General features: G+C 39.5%; 2 protein-coding genes across 3 annotated transcripts; both read right to left on the bottom strand.

Annotated features, from left to right (window-relative positions):
* Positions 1 to 13,442: 13,442 nt before the first annotated feature.
* On the bottom strand, positions 13,443 to 17,251 carry LOC134626934 (N-acetyltransferase 8-like). Of its 2 annotated transcripts, none has more exons than XM_063472837.1 (2): positions 17,039 to 17,251; positions 13,443 to 14,821 (listed from the first exon to the last, which is right to left on the bottom strand). In XM_063472837.1, the coding sequence occupies exon 2, from the start codon at positions 14,808 to 14,810 to the stop codon at positions 14,139 to 14,141; it is 672 nt and encodes a 223-aa protein (XP_063328907.1). In that variant the 5' UTR covers positions 14,811 to 14,821; positions 17,039 to 17,251; the 3' UTR covers positions 13,443 to 14,138. The 2 variants fall into 2 exon arrangements, with proteins under 2 accessions (XP_063328907.1, XP_063328906.1); XM_063472836.1 differs by having other exon boundaries at positions 17,028 to 17,251.
* Positions 17,252 to 26,025: 8,774 nt separating this feature from the next.
* Positions 26,026 to 26,697, bottom strand: LOC134626960 (N-acetyltransferase 8-like). The gene has a single exon (XM_063472864.2). It carries the CDS (start codon positions 26,695 to 26,697, stop codon positions 26,026 to 26,028), a length of 672 nt encoding a protein of 223 aa, XP_063328934.1.
* Positions 26,698 to 26,807: the final 110 nt, after the last annotated feature.

A 26,807-nucleotide genomic window follows, 5' to 3' on the forward strand; every position in this document is an offset into this window, starting at 1 on the left:
GAGTTAAGGCACATCTACTGATTGGAAAGTTGGAGTTTCGCTTGGAGAGTAGAAAAGTTCTATATAAGAATCAGTCTGTATACAAAGCAACTTTGTTTTCCTTGATATTAAATGTGAAACATGTTTATATGTTTACTTTTTTTGGCTCCCAAGTGTTGAGATTATGTCACGTTTTTCCTGAGAAACTGAGAGCATGGGAGCTAACCCTTTACAATATATTCCTGAAGGTACTTCCAGGTGTAAAAAATCAGACTGCTTCTGCAAACATTTGTGAATGCGTTGATCTCAGGAGCTCAGTGAATTCCAGCATGGAAACATGATGGGATGCCATCTCTGCAAGTCCAGTCGTAAAGTTTCCTTGCTACTAAATATTCCACAGTCCACTGTTAGTGGTATTATAACAAAGTGGAAGCAACTGGGAATGACAGCAACACAGTCGCGAAGTGATAGGCCACATAAAACCACAAAGTGGGGTGGTAGGATGATGAGGAATATATGGTGCAGGTGTCACCAGTTTTCTGCAGAATCAGTCACTACAGACCTCCAAACTTCATGTAGCCTATTAGAAAATATTATAAACATTTCTAAAAAAGTGACATTTACTAAACCCTTCACAAATACCTCTAAGGCAAAGATAGAAGGTTACAGTGATCCCCAAACTCTTTGCCTTCTTGGGGCATTGAGTTTGGGAAGGTCTCAGTGACTGGACATGAGCAAAGTTCATTATTATTGATCCAGATTCCATGCAGCAAGGCCACTGAGACACAGAAAATGTACTTTTCTTCCTAGAGTCTGTAAACAAAAAAATAAAGTAGATTAAAAAAAATCTATAAGTAATTACGCATCCCTTTACAAAACATTCAGCTTCTGTTCATTACAGTTATCGTTAGTATGATTTCAGATTCAGTTTTAATTACAACAGTAGTTATACACATTAAAAAATTTGGTCTCAGTTCTCAATCCATTATCCACATCTCCAGTAAAGAAAAGCTATTAAAGCTATTCTATTTTTAATCTATAAAACAGCATTAAACATAGTATTAAAAAAAAATAAAACAGTTAATCAAAGTTAGGTCCATGATTTGTAGAAAAAAAAAAGAGTATAAGTAGCTTTGCCAATGTACACAACTACAGAGGATTTTAAAATCAAACAATCAATATGACCAAAGCACAGATTTTCAGCTTTAATTCAGGGGGTTTAACAAAAAGAATTCAATAACTTTTTAGGAATTGTAGCCATCTTTACACCAAGTTCCCTATCTTTAGGGGAATAGGATAAACCAACTAATAATTTTAATTCAGATTGTGTTTACTCTCTTGAAATGCTCAGCTTAAGCAAGTAAACACACTCTGAGCAGAGCCACCTTTAGCTGCTGCTGTTTCGTTGGGGTTTTCTCTGTACATAGCTGAAGTCATCTTCCCTTCGACCCTGACCAGTCTCCCAGTTCCTGCCTCTGAATTCATTTATAATTGAATTTAACTGAATTCAATTCAATTTAATTCAGTTTTATTTATTTACATAGCACATAATCACAACAACAGTTGCCTCAAGGTGCTTTAATTGTAAGGTAAAGACCCTAGAGGAAATATAGAGAAGACTCCAACAATCAGGTGACCCCCTTTGAGAAAGCACTTGGAGACAGTGGCAAGGAGAAGCTCTCTTTTAACAGGAAGAAACTTAAAGCAGAACCAGGCTAATGTTTCTGATTTTTCCCAACCTTATGATTTATTAGAATAAAAAGTAACAGAAATAAGTTAAATAAAACCATGAACAAATACATTCCCAGGCCATGCACTTGCTTGTTTTCACGTAGCCTTAATGTAAAATTCTGTCCACATTAATTTAGTACTGATATAATATTATATCATATATGATATCATATATGATATAATACACCTGGAAAATATAATATTTTATGTTCTCCAGTTATATGATGTAATAATTTATGGCAAAAATGGGCAAATCTTAACAGACATGGTGTTTATGCCTCCACTGATGTGAGTTTTACTGCTGCACTATTCATTTTAGTGTCATTTAACAGTTTACCACATGGTACGTTCAGGTGGTAAACTGTAAGGTCAGATACTAACTTGAGAAGAAGTTGTCTTTGACAACTAACATACATGTAATTGTGCATGTTGAATCACCTCATCATACAATGCAGTTATATATTCTGTATGTTCACTGTCATGCAGGGCCTTTAACCCTTGATATATTCATCAGCTGACACAGATTCAACATTGCCATCTTGTTTGGAATTTTCACAAGTGGTGAACTCAAAGCCTTTGGAGGACAAATAGAACACACAAAATACCTGCCAAGTGTTATAACACAGGCAGGAGTAACCTTACCTCTGGTTTCTCAATCACCTTCTTTGCTTTGGAGAGCAGCCAGATGTCATTCACCCGAAATGGGTGTAGAGATGAACTCAAAACAAGTGTCACATGTTGAATTTGTGGGTACACAGATGAGAAGAAGGGGTTTTGGAAGATTTCTGGCTTGAGGTTCACTCAAAGAAAGTGACATTTAAATGAAAGTCACTAATAAAGTTGATGATTTCAGTTTTTCATATCGTCTCTGAACGTGGAGGTAGAAAGAAAGATGTTTCGAGAGTTTTCCTGTTTTTCAGAGCTTAAGCATATTCTGCATATTCACACATTCCTGAAAAGTTAATTAAAAAAGTTCATAATTTGCTTGATGACAGTCAAACCAATGAGGTCATCTTTATTTCTCTTTATAAGGAATCTTTGTTATGTTCCTTGAGTCGTTCCTGAACAGCAAGTGTTGATGTCGCTTTATTCTGCTGTGAGGAGGCTGAAACTGTGTGACTTGCCATGGGAGGAGAGTTCTTGATGTGCAGCAATGTGTAGGAGGGGGCTACACGGTAAAGTAACACTCAAGAGATCCCAGCAGAGCATTGCATTATAATGACTTTAAATTATAGGTTTTATTCATGTCACCTGTTAATACTGTGGCAGAACTGTGTTTATAGAAACGTTAGATCTTTTTTTTTTTTTTTTGGAACTGAGTATAGCCATTTAGTGTACAGACATGAGAAAAGTTCTTGAAATGTTTAACTTTTTAAAGCTCTAGCTTCAAAGTCTAACTTTGCCCTTTAATATCTACGGTGAACTAAGCAACAATTAGAGTAATAAAAACATCTTTAGATGTTTCTTATCGATTATATAAAAAGAATGGATTAAGATCATGTTCTCCCCTTTTTTCAGTCTTTGAGCTAATCTACGCTAACAAGCAGGATCTCTATAACCTATCATCTTTTTTATTTGACTCTCTGCCATCAAACATACAAGCACAGGCCTTTATAAATACAAACCAATACTTTTTAGTAAGATGCAACTGAAATATATGAACGCAAAGTTTAGTTTATTCAAATAATTAATAATGTAAGAAAATATGTTTAGTATGAACTGAGTGTATACGAGTCAACTAAATGTTATTTGACCAGATTCCATTAAATGTAATCTTTTATCTTGTACTCATGTGATAAAATTGTGTGGAAAATTTACATGTAATCATATTCAAGGTCAGCATTTTGGGCATAAATATTTTTTGAGTGTGGTGCGTCTGTACAGGCTCTATCAGTTCTTAACCCTCTCAGGCTCAAATTAAGTTTTTGTTGCTAATGCACAACCAAGTCCTGCAGTGGTACTTCTGAGTAAAAAAAAAAACCTCATAAAATATGTATGTGGGGTAATCAGGTTGTTAGTTTTTAACTGTTGCAAATTGGCAACGCCTGCCTGGAGAGGGTTAAGTTTCACATATCACAGCATAACCATCATCAAAAAATGATCTGGTCTTCATCAGGTTCTAAAATTATTTAAATGCAATCTCTGATTAACAATAGCACATGTTAATCAGAGATTAATAGCCAATGACTATTGGCTATTAATCTCTGCCAGGGCCCCCAATGTCTGTCATTATGTATTTGCTGAGGTTTGGATTTTGACCAGACCATTGCAACACCTCAATTCTTTCCCTTTTAAGCCTTTAGATTTACAGGTGTGCTTGGAATCATTGCCTGTTGCATAACTCAGTTTTAGCCAAACTTTACCAGACAGACAGATGATCCTAGATTTCTCTGGTATGCAGACGAGTTCATAGTCACCTCAATAACTGAAACTGGCTAAAAAAAAAAACACACGCCCAAATGGTCACTTCTCCGCCACCGTGCTTAACAGTTGTAGGAGGTGTTTGTAATATGCTATGTTTGTTATTTCCCAGACATGCTGCTGTACATTCTAACTCTGTACATTAAAAAACAACCATATCAACTTTGGTTTGTTTGTCTAAAGGACATTTTTCCAGGAGTCTTGTCTTTGCAAACCTAAGCCATGCTACCATGTTCTTTGATAGGAGAGGTTTTCGCCTTTAAAAACAAGGCATACATGTTCAGTCTTTTACAGATTTTACTTCCACAAACTTTAATATTTAACATGCTAACCAATGCCTGTCTAGTGGCTATTGCAATTTTTTTTTTTTCATTTCATTAGACGATTGTACAGTCTGACTGTGGGGGGAATTTAATGGAATATGACGTCCACTCCTGGCATGACTCACAATTGTCTGGAATGTTTGCACTTGTGAAAAATCTTTCTAACTGTAGAATAGCAGACTTCAAAAATGTAAAAATGTTTATGTGCATTCTTAGATTGATTAACAATTACTTCTCCAAAGTCATTGATTTATTTGCTCCTTATCATCATGTTAAGACAGACTTGAATGCTGCAAACCAACAAACTGCCAAAATTTCTGCTTTTATAGAGGTTTTCACACCTGCTTATCATTAGTTAATCAACTGCATTTACTAGAAGCACCTGGCTGCTTCTTAATTCCTGTGGAAGCAGTAAGGGGTTATTTCTTCATTTTTATTTCTGTCTCATTTTCCCACACTGCTTCAGCAGTTTGGCTTAGTTTTTGTAAAATAAATATTAACACATTGTTATTTATTATATGCTGTTCATCTGAGGTTGTATTTAACTCATTTTCAATTTAAGAAACCAGAAAGAAAAAGAAATTTCCCAAACTCTCACGTGAAAACAAAACAGAAAAAAAACTAAATGAAACTGTGTTCATTTAGCGTCACCGAAAAGAAAAAGGAAAAAAAGATTTACAGGCCCTATAAAGGGAAATAAAACAATATTAAGTCCTCATCTGGAACTACAGATTAGAACATTTATCACAACCTGACTGGAGTTTTTTCCACATAAATGAGGCTATATAAAGCAGCAGAGCTATGTTGCTTCAGTAGAGCCAGCAGGGGTCTGTTTTGCTCAGTGAGTTGTTGACTGGTCTTCTGCTGGTTGAATGTACCAGCACAAAAACACCCGTGGGCGTGCAGGCCTTTATGTGCTTTTTCTTTTTTTCTTTTTTTTCTAGAAACCCATGGGGCACTTAAAGGTAGGTCATGTTTTCTTCTCCTTAAAAACGCACAGAAACAGGACTGGAACCTTTCTCCAAAGGTTAGAGAACAGTGGAAAAATTAATTTGTTGTTGTTTCTTTGTTTTCAGTGGGGGGAGGGGGTCAAATAAAAGAAGAGAAAACATCCCTTTGCCAGTAAAACTCTTTCATACAAATTGACCAGAAAATGTTTTTGAAATACAGGAACAAATTCTCGAGATAGTTGTTTTGGATAGTTATTATTGATGCTTGAACATTAAACATGTAACATGTAACATGTATTTAAAAAAGAAATTATGCTAAGTTTCAACTGATTGCAACTAATTACATATTTTCTTCATAAAATCTTTATGCGAAAGAAACAACTATAATTGCTGAATTAATTTAGTAGAGGATCCGTATATACCTGAGAAACATTATACAAAATAGAATAAATTAAAATAGCTAAGTAAACCTGTGTTTCACTGTGGGTTGTTTAAGCAAACTTATTATTTCTCTGTTTTGTTTTGTTTTTTCAATGTATAGCACAAGCACAAATACCATTATTTGGAAAAGTAACATTAAAAGGTGTTATTTTCCATTGATAACATTAGGTAGATTCTTTGTGACTGAATTAAAGACAGTTCAAAGTAAACTTAACTGATTGATTGATTGATTAGTGCATGAAAGTCACTGAAAACAACTTATGTGGCATTTACATTTACTCATGTATTGCACTTTGAGATGATTTCAGTTTCTTTTGCATCAAATCTAGGGAAATGTTCTCCTTTTAACTCCATTACATTCATCTGACACATGAGCTTATTAACTACTTTGTGATTCTAAAAATTTGTACAAAAACTATTTGTACTATTTGTAACCAATGATACTACAATTTAAAGACTAACCTACCAATGTTATGTATGCAAAAAGTGATATACACATTTTAATTAGTCTCTACACAGATTCCATTATAATAAGATACACAATTCTAATGTAGACATCTCAGCAAAGGAATGTAAACTTTTAGTACTCTAATCATATTTCAGTGATATGCCTTATAATACATTTAGTTAAAAATAAAAATTCAGTTGAGGACATCTTTGTAATTATAGATATAATATGGCTATATTTATATTTTCATGGCATAGAGGTGCACGTCATTTTAGGCTGTGAGATGACTAATTTTGATAGATATGTTATACATAAGAAACAAGGTATGGAGTTTAAATAATCTATCAGAAAGCATCTATCAGTGAAAAGATGTTACTGGTTGCATTTTGGCAAATGCAGGATCTGGTATACACATAAAAGGCCATTATATTAGGTACACCTTACTAGTAGCAGGTTGCATCACTTTTACCTTCAGAACTGCCTTAATTGTTCATTACACAGATTCAAAAAGGTGCTGGAGAGATTTCTCTGAGAATTTGATATTTACATTACATTACCTGACATTGCTTGACAATATCACACATCTGCTGCAGATTTATCAGCTGCACATCCATGATGTGACTCTCCTTTTCCACCACATCCCAGCGATGCTCTATTATATTGAGATCTGGTGATTATGGGGACATTTCAGCACAGTGAGGTCATTGTCATGTTCAAGAAACCAGTTTGAGGTGATCTGAGCTTTTTGACGTGGTGCATTACCCTTCTTGAAGCAGCCATCAAAAGATGGGTATGCTGTGGTCATACACAGGTAGGTTGTGACTTTCTGCTCAAAGTAGCATGGCCATTTTCTTGACATCTGGCATCAGCTAAACAATTTCACCTAAGTTTCTGAAACAGACCTGCTCTAACCATGCCATGTTCAAAGTCACTTCAATCACCTTTCTTCCCCATTCTGAAGCTCAGTTTGAACGTCACCATGACAACATGCCTAATTGCATTGAGTTATTGCCATGTTATTGCCTGATTATTGGCTGACTGTATTTAGCTTAACCAGAGTTGGGTATGTTACTCAAGAAAAGTAATGTATTACACATTACTCATTAGTTTTCTTAAAATTAATGCAGTACGTTATTAATTACTCACCAGAATAAGTAATTTTTTACACTATTTGTTACATTACTTTCTTGTTACTCTGTAAAATGTCCTGAATTGCACTGTAACATAATTACAAGCTAATAATATAAATCTTAGGCTACAGTCTCACATATCAAGACAAATCCTTATTCTTTTTTTTGCGGGGTTGCCGTTATGGCCTGTTAAGGGCTTTGTTGGCTCTTAGGTGATGGTTTCCTCGTGGCTGCGTGCAGCCGGGCTAGGGGAGGGTCTGTGCTGACGGACGTGGGTTACTGACCTGGTAGCCTGGCTGCCCCTGGGTGGGTCCAGGGCGGGCGGGGTTCTGGGGGTGCTCTGTCTCCGGGCTGGGGCCCTGGCTGGGCCTTGGGGGCTCGGGTCCTGGTTGGTGTGTCGCCGGGGTTGTGGGCGGGTGGGTGTATGGGGTCTCAGCCCTGGCACGGGGTGCCGCCAGTGCATCGAGCCACCTGAGGGGCTCTTCAACTGGTGGGGGAGGCTGTTACATCTTGCAAGAGGTCTCCTATCTCCAGGAACTCACTCTGCAGGTGGGGGAGATATAGGAGAGGTGGAGGAAGAACTCAGCCTGGGTGTCTATTGTCTTGTGTAGTCTGGAAGATGAGTCTGGACGGGGTGGGTGCAGTTTTCTCTGTGGTGGGGTCGGGTGGGCTGTCCCGGGCTATGTGGGGCCGGGCGGCGCTGCTGAACTGGGCCCTGGTCCGCGGCTGCTGAGTGACCCCTCATCTGGGGCTCTCCTCAGCTCTTTCCGGGAGAGTGGCACGGTTGCCCCTCCGTTGGGCTTCCTTGATCTCTTGTGCTCTGAGGGCCTCTGGATGTCTGGAGCCTGGATCTCCTTCATACCTGCTTCATGCCCTGGAGGACGGGGCTATGGCTCCCCACACCCTCTAGCAAATCATTACATTAAGGAACCTTTTAAATACAAGCACGCTCATGCTCACAGGTGTACACACGGGTGTACACAGACACAAACTACACCCTTTTTGGCTCCTACCTCAAAGCACGCTGTCGATCCTATGTGCTGCACAATAATATTCAATATTTAGTATTTACTGTCATATTCACATAGAACATTGCGATGATGTTGTTTATTACATTGCTCTCTTTTTTTTTTGCTTGTTTTCTCTTTTTTCTTTCTCAACACGTGATCCAGGTGATTGATATATGTATTTTTTGTCTGTTTTGTTGGGTTTTTTGGGTTTTTTTGCCCTTTATCACCGTTCCTCTTCCCTGCTGTTTTTCTTTCCCTCTTTCTTTCTCCCTTTTCTTTCCCCCAGTCAAGTCTGTCCTGTGTTTAGCAAGTGAAAATAAAATAAAATAAACAATAAAAGCAAAGGTGAATCAAATAGACCAATACGGCAAGGCATCTTTCTTTGCCATTAGACAATAATTCTGATGGCAAAAGAACCAAACGGGACAGGTGAAAAAAAAAAAAAAGACAAATCCTTATTCTAATGAGGATATACATATGTTTCTTCTTTTAGTGTTTACATATGAACACAAAGCCAACAACAAAAAGAAAAGACAAAAAACTAGCTCAACATACTTCAAAGCGATCACCAGGGCTGGACTGGTAATCTGACATACCGGGCATTTTTCAGGCCAGTGAACTTTTGGGCTGATGGACTGGCAGTACAAGCACTGACAGAAGCCTATTCGTTCATTTTCATTACTGACGCTGAATTGTCCAATCAAATCTCTTAATGTGAACAGCTCCTCCCCTTCCTTCGCTGTGGGCTAAGGCTTGTAGAAAAGGTTTAGTATGGAAGAAGGGGCGTGAAGGTGGAGCTGGAAAGCTGAGAAAAAACAATAAAAAGATACTAAAAATAAATGCAGGAAATTAACAAATTTTCTGAATTGTACATAAACCACATTTTCTGTGTCAAATTAACCAACATGAAAACTGTTGGGGCTGCTGCACCGTGCTGCACCGTGAACAGCAGTATCATCAACAACTAGGCCTGACAGTCGCAGGAGGCTGGTGCTGCTTGCAACAGCTGTGGAGAAAAGCAGCAGGAGGGACCACAGTCCCAACAGCAGTGTGAGGAAGACAGGAAGACAGTGAAATTAACATGGTAAGAAAATAGATGGAGGGACATAGCTAGAGAGAAATTCAAGGATTCATTAAAGTGAATGGATACTTTGACCATGAGCCACTGCTAACAGCTAAAGTGTAGCTTTCAATTATCGTCACATGGTGCAGTTCAACTAAGAACTAACCCAACAACATCTCAGATATACATAATGTAACTTCCTTTTTTTTTGAGCCATCATGGTGCACTGCCTGGGCGAAAAATGCACTGGCAATCACCATGGTGATTCTACTTTAGTGACATGAACAGTGAATGCAAAGAGCTAAAGTTCTGTTTGCTGTATAATGTGGTTGTTACTGTACTGGATGCAGTTTCCGCTTTACCATCGCTCTCTTGTCTCCATATCCCCACTCCTCAAAAGCTGTATCTCTGATTACAATGTAAATGGCCTGTATTTATATAGCGCTTTACTAGTCCCTAAGGACCCCAAAGCGCTTTACATATCCAGTCATCCACCCATTCACGCACACATTCACACACTGGTGATGGCAAGCTACATTGTAGCCACAGCCACCCTGGGGCGCACTGACAGAGGCGAGGCTGCCGGACACTGGCGCCACCGGGCCCTCTGACCACCACCAGTAGGCAACGGGTGAAGTGTCTTGCCCAAGGACACAACGACCGAGACTGTCCAAGCCGGGGCTCGAACCAGCAACCTTCCGATTACAAGGCGAACTCCCAACTCTTGAGCCACGATCGCCCTGGAAGAAAAAAATAATAATATTGCTTTTTGTTTCCATCTGCCTGGTACAGATAACTGAAGAACCATTTAAACACAAGTAACAGCATAATTGTAACTTTAATGCAATTACTGAATTTAGAACAGTAATGCATTACATTGCTGCTTTAAACTGGGCTTAACGAGCATTTAAACACATGTACCTAATAAACTGGGTGTATAAAAGGTGTAAAAGAATTTGGTTTATATTAAAGACCAAGTATTTGGAAAGTGCAAGTATTATATTGTCAAACACAAGGTAAACAAGATAACTTCCAGAAGAGAACAAACTACAGTCTCCAAAGTAACAATCTACTTCAATCATCACCTTTGAGTATCTCAAACAAACAGGTTAAGCTGTGTAATTATTAAAAAAAATCACACACACACATACACACATATATGTATATGTGTGTATATATATATATATATATATATATATATACATATATATAATGTATAATTTTGTATTTATTTTTGGTATGGTTATCTCCACAATATATCAGACTGCCTAAATGTGATATTGATTCGCTCTCATCTTATGTTGAAATGACTTTCTGTAACCAACAATGTCACAACAGAGGGAAACAAATATTTTTTCAGACAAAGTGGCACCAGAGTAAATCAAAGCAATTCTTTAGATATTTTGTGCTGTTAACAGGTTTACGTGACTTTTCGTACATTTATCTTCTGACAGAGACCAAATACTGGACAAACAAGTCCTTTGAAGAGCGGTAAAATACTGACCCAAGATGGGTGCTGTCAAATATGATCAAACAGGAGTCACATGCATGCTACTGTACACATGCAACGTACCTCACATACTTAGAAATGTCCACTCCCTTTGTTGTTTCCAGTATTTATTGATGTGGGATATATGCACAAGCAACCTACAGATCATCATGTGTTTAGCTTTGACCACTCAACCAGCTCTTACTTCTCATTTTACATGCAAAATTAGTCTCTGTTTGAATTGCAATAGTTACATTTAATATATCTAATAAATACACGTTGTGTATAATTGTTCTGTTACTTTTTTAATGTCATTTTAATTCTGGAGTTTAGTAAGTTAGTTTATAGACAAAAAATAAAGCAACATTAATTACCTAACCACTCTTAGAGTTACACCCATCTGGAAGGATCAAAGATAGGTACACGAGTGAGTAAAACTACAGACTGAGATGCTCGTTTTCGGCACTCGTTTTGTTGTTTACAGTTTAATCCATAGCCAAGAAACAAGAGGCCATTTTGCTTCTTGCCTTACAAATTTCAATTTAAAGCACCTTGCTGCTAACATAGTTATCTGCATATACCAATTTGTCTACAGGTAAGGTTGTGACTTACAGTTTAGCATAGGTTTTGCACATAAAAATACTTTTCAATTGATATAGTAATTGGTAGTAATAGTTTCCAATTTCTAAATGCTACAGGAGATACAACCAGTCTTTTTTTTTTTTTCCATTTGACTCTGGCAAGGATGACATGCCATCTCCAGGACCTCAGTGTTTTAACACTGTGGTGGAGTGTGGTTTGTGGCTCAGCTGCAAGGGATGGATCGAGCAGTGGGTTCGGGGGACGGTACCTGCACAGCTGAGGTCCATCACACAAACCACGCCTTCCCTATTTCAGTAGCTGCTAGGGCCCAGAAGAGGTGTCTGAGGTTTGGAGAGGACAGCACTGAGCGGGAGCGCGCTGGAAATCGTACAGCCTAAAATAAACTGCTATGTCTTATGGTCCTTGTGTCACAAACACATTTAACAGGTCTCACTCAGGTTCATCCCCTCAGTTGGCAGCAGAGCAGTAAATTAAATTTAATCCAGGCACCCCTGGTTCATTTTTTATCTTCATACCTGTGTGTAATCAGATGTGAAAAAAAATATTGACAGCAGTGACCATGTTCATGTGGCAGCTAATTTGTGGCAGAAGTGAAGACAGTAAAGTTACCATAAGGTCACAAAGAAAGTATGATTGAAATGAACCTGAATTTTCTTTAAATGAAATAATATTTTATTCCGTATAAGATGGTCTGTTACATAACAATCATCTTTTGTGTGACACATATATCAAAGGCTTTTTTTATCCTTACCTTTTATATCTGGAGCCTGTTTTCTGTGACTGATGTAGATCATGCAGAAAAGTGGCATATTAACCCCTCATCATTCAGGTGTTCAGTAACCTGAGACATATGGCGTGCCCTCAGAAATGAAACACAAAACGACTAGAAGAATACTATACTCACAAATATTGGTCTGTCCAGCACAGTTCCTACAGTTTCCTGCCAATACTGATCAGTGTTGATTTACATAATTTGTTCAGTTCTTAGAAAATCTATTAACCTGAAATCCACCTAAAACCGGATTTTACTGTACCGTGCCCAGGATACTCTATTTAGGATTCAAATATTTGGCACCCCCTAATGGTAAACTAGAAAAATAGGCACACAACTCAAAAGTGTGTTTACACGAACAACAAAGTATCTCCTGAGCATAGAAAAATGCATATTTTGCTTCACTTAGAGGGGAATTAGTTTTCAGTACAGCATGGGAAAACACAAAAAAGGGAACAATGGGAGGAGTCCTTGTGGTCTTTTGCTAACTGCAGGAGATACTAAGTTTTTCCTTTCTGGTCTGAAAAATGACAAATCAAACCACATAGAATTTTTAAAATGTTGGAAGTTTTAATGAACAACATCTACAGCAGTCAGTGAGTTTCAAACTATTACCATTACCCATGAACTGCCGTGCACTAGGTCATCTGTTATTGTTTCATATTCTGCATCATAGTCTATCACAACATATTCTAGACGTAAAACTTGAGTTCACAAAGCATATTAGAAAATGTACTGTATTTACTTCCCAGCACTGTTGTTGGTGCACACATATTTTAAACTCCTAATACTTTCTGGTATAAAAGGAAGTAAATACAGTACAATATCCGAAAATACTGATTTTCATCAAAAGAGCTTCAGTGTTACTTAGATCAATAGTGTCCTCTGCTGTTCACATTCACATCTACAGTACAGGCTGGGGCACAACATACTGAATTTAGATTTGTGATTTAATTTTCAACATTTTCAGTCTTAATAATCATGTCTTCATTTCATAAGCAAATATCTCAGTTATTCTGATTACATCAAGGAAAAAAGGTGTAAAACAATGGAATAGTTTAATGAGAATTTTAAGTCCACTCTGATGCATATAAATTCTCTACATTTACCTTTTAAAAGTTAATGTTTTTATTATTAATATTATTAAGACATACAACATTTTTACATACTTTGTATCATGTGCTTACAATATGTTGTGTGTACTGTATCTCAGTTATGACATTTTAAAACGTTCCTCCAAATCTTGGCAATTAGTAGAAAAACATTTAGACATCATACATCAGACCTTCCTTCTCACATAACGAGGATGACAAATGAACACAGAGATTGTGAAACTTTTTTTTTCCTTTCTTTTTTAAATGAATACAGCTGAAAGTGGTCAGTACAACTGATTACATTAAATTATTCTAATCATCACTGAAAAGTACACAATGTAAGGATTAACTGTTAGTGAATCTTGGTTCACAGGACTGGAGCTGCTAATTGGGCTTATGTTGTTAACAGACAATTTTTTTAGGGCTTAAGGTGTAGTCAGAGAATATGTAAAGTACTCTATAAAGAGGAAACCAGAAGGTTTTAGTAACAACATCTTGCTCCTTACTTTCAGATCTGTTCATAGTGTTTAGTCCTAAAGTATATAACAGATTTGGCATTTTTTTTTCCTAAGTTACACCTGAACCAGAGGGTTTTGATTACAGTCAAGTTTAACCATTGCCAAATATTAAACCACTGTTAAAGAGGAGCAAAGCATGAAAACAACAGTGAGTGTTAATTTTGATTTACAAGTATTTTTCCATCCTTATAATCGTGACCCTGGCCAGTGAAATGATCCAATGAGCTGCCTGTGCTTTGATATGAGACTGGACACGGTTAAACCCCACTTTGCTGTACAGAACCACGGCTGCCATTTGGGTGGAGCTAGTCTCCAACACCACCTTGGAGAAGCCCCGTTCTTTACAGAAGTCAACCGCGGTCTGAGTCAACCTAAAGCCGAGGCCCGTCCGTCTATACTGTGGGGAAATGATCATTCTGAACATTTCCCCATACTTTTCTGTCCCACTGTGTTTAGCTACCACAGCCACCATACCAACAACCTGGACTCTCGCTCCAACTCTGGCCTCAGTCACCCAGAAACAGTCATCAGGTCTGCTGAGGAAATTCCCAGGGATGTCCTGCATGTCGGTGCGAAGTCTCACCCTGACGAAGCTGGCATATACTTCATGACAGCAGTAGTAGATGAGACCTACCCAAGCTGCTGGGAACAGTACAGCCCCAAACACAGAGCCAAGGAGATAACCAACAACACACAGAGTTGGGGTGATGGTGAGGTAAAGGGGACTGGTCATGGCGTTATAGAAACATGGACGAATATGCTCCAAGATGCCAATACTGAAGAGGGTGAGCACTGTGTCCTTGTCTGCAGGACGGTACCGACGGATCACCAGCTGCATGATGAAAGTAACTACAAGGAAAATCATAAAACAGTGAGAAATGATGTTGTTATTTGCACTAAATTACTAAGCATGACCCTTAAGGAAAATTATTTTTATTTTTTTTACTTAGTTTCCTTTTTTGTAATTTAATTTGATTTTATTAATTTTTTTTTTATGTGTAGTACTGTTTATGGTTGTGTTTAATACAACATTTAGCTGCCGCGGGGCGATCTGCGCTAACTCGCTGACGGAGATTTGCCGCGTTAATGCAGTTATGGCATTAACGTCATTTTGACGAGATCAACACTGACAGCACTATTTAATGTCTTTCTGGGTTAAATAGCTCTCGATTAGGTTTTTGTGCTTGGCATGACTTTCAGATTCAGTTATTTAGGTTACAAACTTAACACTGAATAAATGTATTGTAAAAACAACACTCAGCAGCCACTTTATTACAGGTGATACAACTGCTTGTTGACATACATTTTTAGCCAATCTCACGGCAGTGACTCAAAACTATTTGGCAAGTAAACATGCTCACAATATGCTGCTGATATTCAAACCAAGCATCAGAATGGGGAAGAAAGGTAATGTGAGTGACTTTGAACATGGCAAGATTGTTGGTGCAGAAACTACTGATCGACAGGGTCTTCCTATACAGCCATCTCCAAGGTTTACACAGGATGGTCTGAAAAAGAGAAAAGATCTAAGGAGCGCCAGTTCTCTGGATGAAAATGCTTTGTTGATGGGAAAAGGCAGAGGAAAATGGCCAGACAGCTTTCAGCAGATAGGATAGAAACAGTAATTCAAATAACCACTTGTTACAACGAAGTTATATAGACGAGCATTTTTAAACATACTCAGCTATAAACAGAAAGCTGAGACTAAAGCGTCAGCAAAATTGGACAACACAATACTAGAAGAATGTGTTTTCTTGCCACACTTTGGGTCCTTAGCACTGGCTGAGCATCTTTTAAATGTCACAGCCTACCTGAGTATCATTGCTGACTCTTCACTAGCTGGGCCCACGTCCTCATTTTAGGTTTGACAGCGTTTTAGTAGGTAAAGGTGAATGCTTGGACATTAATTGAGGTGCGGTTTGGGGAAGGCCTCAAAGAGGACTGGTGATGGCTCCCGGGCCTGGCAGATCCCCGTGTACTAAATAGGAGTGAATAAGTTAAAGAATTGAGAACAAGGAGGGAGGGAGGGAGGGTGGGGCACGTGAACGAGAATGAACAGTTTGCAGAACTGGGGGGAACCTATATAGATGACAACCGGAAGGAGCGTGTTTGGAGGCGTGGTCCCGCTCCTGAAATTCCGATACATAATCTCCAATACTTGGGTAGTATTTATCACCACAGTGTACCAGTGCATCCTTTGATGGCAGCTTTCATCAGGATAAAGCACAATGTCATAAAACTCAAATCATCTCAAAGTGGTTAACAGTGAGTTCACTGTACTGAAATTGCCTCCACACTCACCAGGTCTCAATCCAACAGAGCACCTTTGGGATGTGGAAAGTTACATCCTAGATGTGCAGCTGACAAATCTGCATCAGAACTCTGTGATGCCATCATGTCAACGTGGACCAAAATCTCTTGAGAATATTTCCCACTCCTCCTTGAATCTATGCCATGATGAATTAAGGCAGTTCTGAATGCAAATGCCAAACTGACCAAGTATTAGCAAGATGTACCTAATAAAGTGGCTGGTGAATGTAATCTGCAGATTGGTTCATAGTGAAGATGAGCAGTAGTTTCAGTTTTCAACTAAATAGCTGAAAGTCTGGTGTACCTGCTCAAAAAATGTTCCTTTTTCCTTTTAACAAGACAACAATGTAACAATCTGATATATCTCTATCTTTGCCTTCATTTAAAATACGTCTCCACCACAGAACGTACTCGTTATTTTACAGTCTTTGCACGTTTAAATGCACGCGGCACGCCATAAGGACGAGCTAACGTGATGGTTTAATGGTATGTCATTACGTCATGGATATAATGGTATCAAATGTATCTAAATGCCAGAAAACTCGTTACGCAGTGTCTGTACACACGATCACACTCACGTTACACCAAACTCAACTCATTCAGCAACAGCACAGGTCTGTTCGTGCACCACCAACAGCTCTCTAACAGACCTTATCCAACTTAATAAAAAACAACACAAGAAACGATTATATGAGTTGCTGTGTAACAAATTTGTCTACTAGCCATATTACAATCGCACAATTACCTCTGCCTTACGTTAGTGAACTTGCACAGGTTGATCCTTCACGGAGAAGAGCACACACGAAACAATGAAGAAGCGCAACAACACCGTGAATCAGCTCAACTTCTAGACTGGTTAATAAAACACAAAAGCAGCACAAAGGCTTGACTCTCAAAGCCCATATAATACTTCGGAGGATGATTTGGTTCAAAGTACAGCTGTAAAAGTGTTAAACATCGTCTACTGTTACACAAAAATGTTACACAAAGTCAACCATGCAGAAAGTTTTCCTAATCCACGCCATTATCCTGCAGAAATCACAACCTTCCAACGATGGACGTAACCAAACGGTAACCCGCGGGGCCGAAAAACGAAGGCAACGCGGAAGTGTCAAAAATCGCAAAAGCGGAATTTATGGTTCAGCGGGAGTAACGCGTTTGCAGTCTGTTTAGGGGCTGGCCAGTCTATCTGCAGAGAGCATGTGGACGCTGGCGACTGTGTGAACAACTCGCAATCAATATTTCTGTGAGCTACCATCAACAAACTGAGATACAGCTCATGGCTTTCATCTCAGTAAGGCCTAATTTATACTTATGAAGTGAGCTGCATAGTCCACTGTTAACAATATTATATATTAAAAGATAATCTGCTAAAAAGGGATTTGCACTTATGCCATTACTTGTGTAACAAAGATTCTTCTGTTATCTGTGGGAAGAATAAAACATCAAAGAAACATGCCTTTGTCTTCATACTCAAAAGCAATGCAATCAGCTGATTTCAGTACAGCTTTTGAGAGAAGTCAGACTCATGGGCCCCATGTCTACCTGTTCATGTTTTGACAGTAGTATCATGTGGAGATCGCTTTAGAGTCTCTTCGGGCTGGTTTTCATATTTGCTTTGTGTTGTCGACTTTGTGTTCATAAACACTACAAGAGGGATTGTATATGTGTCCTCATTTGAATAGGGATTTGTGTTGGTGTGTGGGACTGTAACCTTAGGTTTATAATGTTATCTGGTAATTATGTGACAGTGTATTTCAGGCCATTGTATGGAGTAATAGGAAAGTAATGTAAAAAATAGTGTACCGAACTACTTTCTTTGGCAGGTGATTAATTTAAGAAAAGTAATACATGTCTAATACATTACCTGTACGGTCTACAGACATTGTACACTACTTTTCATGATTAACAACCCCAAAAGTGGTTATGCTGTGCAAAAGTTTTTAAGGTAGGTGAGGAAAGAATTCTGTAAACAAAGAATGCTTTCAAAAATGGAAGTGTTAATCATTTATTTTCATCAATCAACAAAATGCAGTGAATGAACAAAAGAGAAATCTAAATCAAATCAATATTTGGTGTGACCACCTTTTGCCTTTAAAACAGCATCAGTTCTTCTGGGCACACTTGTACACAGGAACTCAGCTGATAGGTTGCACAAAACATTTTGGAGAACTAACCACAGATCTTCTGTGGATGTATCCTTCCTCACATCCTTTTGTCTCTTCATGTAATCCCAGACACACTCAATGTTGTTGTGATCAGGGCTCTGTGGGGGCCATACCATCACTTCCAGTACTTCTTGTTCTTCTTTACACTGAAGATAGTTCTTAATGACTTTGGCTTTATGTTTGGGGTCGTCGTCCTGCTGAAGAATACATTTGGGGCCAATAAACAATCATCAAACAAGCATTCTTTGTTAACAGCATTTTTTTCACACCTGCCTAAAACTTTTGCAGAGTGTATGTATATATCTATATATATATGTATATATATATATATATACATATATATATATATATATCTATATACATATAGATATAGATATATAGATATATTCCCACCTGGGGCGTCTGTATCCAGTAAGGGTCCTAAGGCTAGACCCCCATGCTAAGCGAGCCTACTGCAGACATGAGCGAGACCCTGGCCAGTGAAATGATCCAATGAGCTGCCTGTGCTTTGATATGAGACAGGGCATGGTTAAACTCCACTTTGCTATACAGAACACTGAGCTACTAGTTGTTTTGCCGTCAATGTGAATGTTGGGTATCGAAGATTCCGTAGGTCTCCCTCTTGACTCTCTTTTATCTTTTAAAAGAGGGTCGCCCTTTTACCCTCTGTTCCGATTACACTGTAGAATAACAATCATCTTTTCTGTGACACATATGTCCAGATGGTTTTTGTCTTTGCCTTTTTTATCTGGAGCCTGTTTTCAGTCACCGATGCAGGTCATCCAATCATTCTCCACATGGTCATCATTCAGGTGTTCATACGGCAAATGAAACACAAACAACTAGAATACTATATACATAAAAATGGTCTTTCCAGCACAGTTCCTACCATTTTCAATCAATAATGTAAATCAATACTATGTTGATATACCTAATATTTTCACTTCTTACAAAAAGTATTAACCTGAAATCCACGTAAAAAGGATTTTATTGTACCATGCCCAGGCTACACTGTTTAGGATTCAAATATTTGGCACCCCCTATTGGTGAACTAGAAAAATAGGCACACAACATAAAAGTGTGTTTACATAAACAGCAAAATATACATTTTTCTGAGCATAGAAAAATGTATATTTTGCTTCACTTAGAGGGGTATTAGTTTTTAGTGCGGCATGCTAAAAAACAAAAAAGGATACAGTGGCTGGAGTCCTAATGTGCTAATCCTAATCTTCTGAACAGATATGATATTTCTAAAATACTCCACCACAGAACTCCTGAGCTTCTCTTGCCACCTCACTCCTGGCTGTTCGGCTGTCATTAAATCCCTTGGCCTTCTCCATTGTCCCGATTATGCACATCCAAGCTCTTGCTGCAAGGCTGTCTACCTGGAACATCCCTCTGTACTGTCTGGCAGGCGTTCCAGTAGACAACAATGAGACCACCACAAACATAAAGGAAGCACTCTTAGCAACTTACGAGAACTGGGTTGCATCAACAGCACCTTCCCCTCCACATCTGTCTCAACATTAGCTGCCAACAGTGCATTTTTCATGCTGCTGAATGCACGCTATTCAACAATAAAACAATTGCTATCCATGATATTGTTACTGAAAGGAAGATCGACTTCCTTTGCCTAACAGAGACATGGCAAAATCAGCAGGACTTTATGCCACTCAATCAAGCCACTCCCCCAGGATTTGTGAACATTCAGAAACCTCACTCCAAGGGTTGTGATGGTGGGTTAGCTGTCATATACCGAGCCGATATCCTGGTCAAAATACTCCCAGTACCTAATGTCACCTCTTTTGAGTGTCTTAGGGGGTGTCCAAATTAATAGGCTGCATCCTCCTAAAGACCGCGGGCCTTTGCGGTCTACATGGGCCGGGTCCTGCGACGGCCGAGTAGGCCGGAAGTGAACGGCTGTGAAACTGGATGGTCTAGCCTTCAGTTTTGCGTCACCAGCTGTCTCGGTGGAATTTTAATAAACTAAGCCATCTGCTCCTTGCTATCTAAAATATAACAGGACACTGGCATAAATTCTCGATCATCTCAAACTTCTGTTTACTTTGTTTTCCGTTTGACGTTTATTCAGCTGTAATCTCAGCCAAACCAATTTACTCAGGAACAAATAAAACACTGAAAAAGGCTAAACAATAACATTTTTAAGTTATCTAAGTGACTTATATATCATTTTAAACCTGAGTAGCGAAAGACCACGGGGGGTTTGAAAACAATGTGTTGGGAGTCTGCTGTTCTCTGCAGATCTAGTGAGCCTTGAACCCCCGGCTAGCTATCGATCTGATGGGTTACAGATGTCTCCAAAAACGTAACAGCACTATTGAAAATATGTGATGTCTTGATAAACCAAGCAGATATTTGAAGTTTACACAGATACATTCTCGCCTGAAAATATCTTAAGTTTATTTTGTAACCCAGAAAGAGTAATAAGAGTAATATTAAAATTAAGTAGCTGCCGCCATTGTTGGAAACTGGAATTGGCTGGGCCGTGCTATGAATTCTGGGATTTGGTGGGCCGTGAAGCATAGACGCGACCCATCCTTCAAATCTTGGGGAAAGGAGGACGCATTTGATGGCCGCATTTGGAGTCTACGAAGTTGGACAGCCTTCGACACGTCGCTGTGACGTAATCAGCCTACAAATGCAGCCTCAGGAGGATACAACCTATGAATTTTGACACCCCCTTGCTGTCACCCTGCCTGGGTCAACACAGTTCCAGGTTGTCCTCATCTACCGGCCCCTAAAGTCTGTACTGTCTTCCTGTCAGAGTTGTGTGAGCTTCTCAGCTCAATTTGCTCCTTGTCTCCAGCCACACTCCTATTTGGTGACTTTAATATTCATGGTGACTCTAGTAGGTCTTCGTTCACCAGCGGTTTCTTGTCACTGCTGGACTGTCTCAGTTTCACACTCTGGGTCTGGTTTCTCCAATAGCATTACTCATTCCAATCTGAAGTCCCTTGACCTTGCTGTTTCTGACCATCTTGCTGTCTGCTTTTTTGTTCCTTCCTAGGCTGTGCACTAAACGTACCATTACATGCAGGAACATCAAGGCTGTCAGTACATTGCCCCTGAACAATCTAATAGAAAGCCACTTAGTCACAGACCCACCCAACACCATGGTTGACTTGCTTGTTGACCATTATAATGCAGCCATATCTAGCAGCAGCAACTCTCTTGCCCCCCTCAAAACTCAGTCTCTTTTACCCTGCCCCACGGTGTGCCACACATCTCAGTGACCTAAAAGCCACTGGCCAGCGACTTGAGAGGCTCTACAAATGATTTGGTCTCACTGTCCACCTTGAGGCTTATAAAGACCATGTGAGGTCTTATATAGCAGCTGTCTCTCAGTTCAAGACTCATTATTGCTCTTCCTCATTCACCAACAGCAAAATCATCCCAGACTGCTATTCTTCACCATCAACCAGTTACTTCACCCCTTGATCCACCTCACTCCTCAGGTGCTACTGACTTCTGCCATAAGTTTTTGGACTTCTTCCAAGACAAGTTTAACTCCATCCATCAGCAGCTTCTGGCTCCTGTGCATCAGTTTCGAGGATGTCATTCGTCCTGTAGCACATCTACCTCCATGCTCTTTCTCCGTTTTCTCCTCTGTGAATTCCTCTCAGGTCACCAAGTGGATCTTTCAGTCCAAAGCCTCCACATACACCCTGGACCCCATGCAAACAACATTGGTCAGGCCATGACTACCTGCTCTGTGCCCCCTTACAGTTGATGGTTCAAAGCTGGCTCAGTGACTCCTATCCTCAAGAAGCCAGGTCTGGGCCCTGATAACTTTAACAATTACCGCCAAATTTCCAACCTTCCTCTTGTAAAAAGCAGTGGCCACCCAACTCCATCAACCTATATCATAACATGAGCTCTATGAACCCAACACACCACAGCACTAAGACTGCTCTTATTAAAATAACTAATGACCTTCTTATCGTAGCTGACTCTGGCCACATCAGCATCCTCCCCCTCCTGGACCTCTCTGCAGCCTTCGACACCCTTTCTCTCTCCCGCCTAACCAACTGTCTTGGTCTCACTGGTACCATATTCTCCTGGTTTCAGTCATACCTCTCCAACAGAACACAGTTTGTCACCACTGGAGACTCCCGCTCCACCTCTGCTCCAGTTAACCAAGGTGTGCCCCAAGTTTCTGTGCATGGACCCCTTCTCTTCACCATCTATATGCTCCTCCTTGGTCAGATCATCTGTCGCCTTGGTCTCTGCTTCCATTCCAATGCTGATAATACACAGCTTTATCTCTGTACCAAACCCTCTATCCTTCTCTTCCCACAATCACTTGTCAACTGTCTGCATGAAATAAAAATATGGATGTCAACTAACATACCAAAGCTCAACATTAATAAAACAGAGGTCTTGGTTGTGGCCCCCAAAGCCCTACTACAGAAGATTGGCTATATACAGTGGCAAAAGTATTCGGCCCCCTTGAACTTTTCCACATTTTGTCACATTACAGCCACAAACATGAATCAGTTTTATTGGAATTCCACGTGAAAGACCAATACAAAGTGGTGTACACGTGAGAAGTGGAACAAAAATCATACATGATTCCAAACATTTTTTACAAATAAATAACTGCAAAGTGGGGTGTGCGTAATTATTCAGCCCCCTGAGTCAATACTTTGTAGAACCACCTTTTGCTGCAATTCCAGCTGCCAGTCTTTTAGGGTATGTCTCTACCAGCTTTGCACATCTAGAGACTGAAATCCTTGCCCATTCTTCTTTGCAAAACAGCTCCAGCTCAGTCAGATTAGATGGACAGCGTTTGTGAACAGCAGTTTTCAGATCTTGCCACAGATTCTCAATTGGATTTAGATCTGGACTTTGACTGGGCCATTCTAACACATGGATATGTTTTGTTTTAAACCATTCCATTGTTGCCCTGGCTTTATGTTTAGGGTCGTTGTCCTGCTGGAAGGTGAACCTCCGCCCCAGTCTCAAGTCTTTGGCAGACTCCAAGAGGTTTTCTTCCAAGATTGCCCTGTATTTGGCTCCATCCATCTTCCCATCAACTCTGACCAGCTTCCCTGTCCCTGCTGAAGAGAAGCAACCCCAGAGCATGATGCTGCCACCACCATATTTGACAGTGGGGATGGTGTGTTCAGAGTGATGTGCAGTGTTAGTTTTTCACCACACATAGCGTTTTGCATTTTGGCCAAAAAGTTCCATTTTGGTCTCATCTGACCAGAGCACCTTCTTCCACATGTTTGCTGTGTCCCCCACATGGCTTGTGGCAAACTGCAAACGGGACTTCTTATGGTTTTTCTTGCCACTCTTCTATAAAGGCCAACTTTGTGCAGTGCACGCTTCCATTTCTGAATGATCGCTTGAACAGTGCTCCGTAGGATGTTCAAGGCTTGGGAAATCTTTTTGTAGCCTAAGCCTGCTTTAAATTTCTCAATAACTTTATGCCTGACCTGTCTGGTGTGTTCTTTGGACTTCATGGTGTTGTTGCTCCCAGACAACCTTCTCTTAGACAACCTCTGAGGGCGTCACAGAGCAGCTGTATTTGTACTGACATTAGATTACACACAGGTGCACTCTATTTAGTCATTAGCACTCATCAGGCAATGTCTATGGGCAACTGACTGCACTCAGACCAAAGGGGGCTGAATAATTACGCACACCCCACTTTGCAGTTATTTATTTGTAAAAAATGTTTGGAATCATGTATGATTTTCGTTCCACTTCTCACGTGTACACCACTTTGTATTGGTCTTTCACGTGGAATTCCAATAAAATTGATTCATGCTTGTGGCTGTAATGTGACAAAATGTGAGAAAGTTCAAGGGGCCAAATACTTTTGCAAGCCACTGTACACATTGACATAGACGGCTTCCTTATTTAACCTTCCTCTGAGGTTTGCAATCTGGGTGTCAATTTAGACTCCACTCTTTCATTCTGTGCTTATGTCAAATCTGTCACCTAAACAGCTTTTTTCCACCTAATGAACATCTCTTGAATTCGGCCATCACTCACTGACTCTATAGCAGAGACTCATCCATGCATTTGTCACCACCAAGCTGGACTACTGAAATGCAGTCCTGTTTGGGATTTCCACTAAAGCCCTGGATAGCCTCCAGTATGTCCAGAAGGCTTTTAACAGTCTGGAAGGCTTCTAACAGGCACTAAGCTCTGGGAACATATCACCCACACCCTCATTAATCTCCACTGGCTTCCGGTCAAGTCACACATTACTTACGAGATTCTTCTTCTCACTTACAAATCCCTCAATGTCCTGGCACCTCAATATGTCTCTGACCTCCTGGAACCATACACACAGTCTCGGATGCTACGGTCCTCATCCATGGGACTTCTCAAACCTCATCTCTTCAACAAAACCTTCAACCTCTAGCTTTTTAGCTAAGCATCCTTGGGTTTTTTGAAAGGCGCTATACAAATCAAAGTTATTATTAATGGACTTTCACAGGAGATACTATTATTTTCCTTTCTATTGTGACGAATGACAAATCAAATCACATTTTAAAATGTTGTAAGTTTTAATGCACAACATCTACAGCAGTCAGTGAGTTTCAAACAATTGCGATTACCCATGAACTGCCGAGCACTAGCTCATTTGTTATTGTTTCATATGCTGCATCATAGCCAATCACAACATATTCTAGATGTAAAACTTGAGTTTAAACGGCATATTAGCAAATGTACTGTATTTACTTTCCAGCACTGTTGCTGGTGCAGATACATTTTAAACATCTAATACTTCCTTGTAGAAAAGGAAGTGAATGCTGTATAATATCAGAAATAAATTACTTCATCAAAGAAGCTTCAGTGTTACTCAGGTCAGTAGCGCCCTCTGCTGTTCACATCCATATCCACAGTATAGATTTGGGTACAACATACTGAATTTAGATTTGTGATTTCATTTTCAAGATTATCAGTCTTAAAAATCAAATCTTCATTTCATAAGCAAATTAAAATCCTTGTTATTAAGATTTTTACATACTTTGTATCATGTGCTTACAATATGTTGTGTGTACTGTATCTCAGTTTTGACATTTTAAAATGTTTCTCCAAGTATTGGTAATTAGTAGAAAAACATTAAGACACTATACATCAGACCTTATCTCTCGCATAATAAGAATTATGAATTTTCAAACACTATTTGTTACAACTACTAACGCCTGCGGGCGTATACGGAGATTTTGAAACTTTTTTTTTCACTTTCTTTATTTTTAAAAAAAATTAATTAATTAAAACAGTTAAAAGTGGTCAGTACAACTGATTATGTGAAATCATTACTGAGAAGTACACAATGTAAGGATTAACTGTTAGCGAATCATGGTGTAGTAGGAGGAAACCAGAAAGTTTTTAGTAACAACATCTTGTTCCTTACATTCATATCTGTTCATAGTGCTTAGTCCTAAAGTGTACATCAAATTTGGCATTTTTTCACACCTAAACCAGAGGGTTTTGGTTACAGTCAGGTTTAACCATTGCCAAATATTAAACCACTGTTAAAGAGGAGCCAAGCATGAAAACAATACATTGCTGATGAGTGTTATTTTACGTTTACAAGTATTTTTCCATCCTTATAATCGTGACCCTGGCTAGTGAAAAGACCCAAAAAACAATTTGTGATTTGACATTAGACTGGACACGGTTAAACCCCACTTTGCTGTACAGGGCCACGGCTGCCAATTGGGTGGAGCTAGTCTCCAACACCACCTTGGAGAAGCCCCGTTCTTTACAGAAGCCAACCGCAGTCTGAGTCAACCTTAAGCCGAGGCCCATCCGTCTATACTGTGGGGAAATGATCATTCTGAACATTTCCCCATACTTTTCTGTCCCACTGTGTTTAGCTACCACAGCCACCATACCAACAACCTGGGCTCTCGCTCCAACCTCGGCCTCAGCCACCCAGAAACAGTCATCAGGTCTGCTGAGGAAGTTCCCAGGGATGTCCTGCATGTCGGTGCGAAGTTTATACCTGACGTAGCTGGCATATACTTCATGACAGCAGTAGTAGATGAGACCTACCCAAGCTGCTGGGAACAGAATAGCCCCAAACACAGAGCCAAGGAGATAACCAACAACACACAGAGTCGGGGTGATGGTGAGGTAAAGGCGACTGGTCATGACGTTATAGAAACATGGACGAATATGCTCCAAGGTGCCAGTACTGAAGAGGGTGAGCACTGTGTCCTTGTCTGCAGGACGGTACCGACGGATCACCAGCTGCATGACGAAAGTAACTACAAGGAAAATCATAAAACAGTGAGAAATGCTGTTGTTATTTACACTAAATTACTAAGCATGACCCTTAAGGAAAATTATTTTTATTTTTTTTACTT

Source organism: Pelmatolapia mariae, linkage group LG5, assembly GCF_036321145.2.
Source record: "Pelmatolapia mariae isolate MD_Pm_ZW linkage group LG5, Pm_UMD_F_2, whole genome shotgun sequence".
Lineage (NCBI taxonomy): Eukaryota > Metazoa > Chordata > Actinopteri > Cichliformes > Cichlidae > Pelmatolapia > Pelmatolapia mariae.

Coding starts and splice junctions, on each gene's coding strand:
- LOC134626960 (XM_063472864.2), bottom strand. CDS start 26,697: ATGCAGCTGGTGATCCGTCGGTACCGTCCTGCAGACAAGGACACAGTG.
- LOC134626934 (XM_063472837.1), bottom strand. CDS start 14,810: ATGCAGCTGGTGATCCGTCGGTACCGTCCTGCAGACAAGGACACAGTG.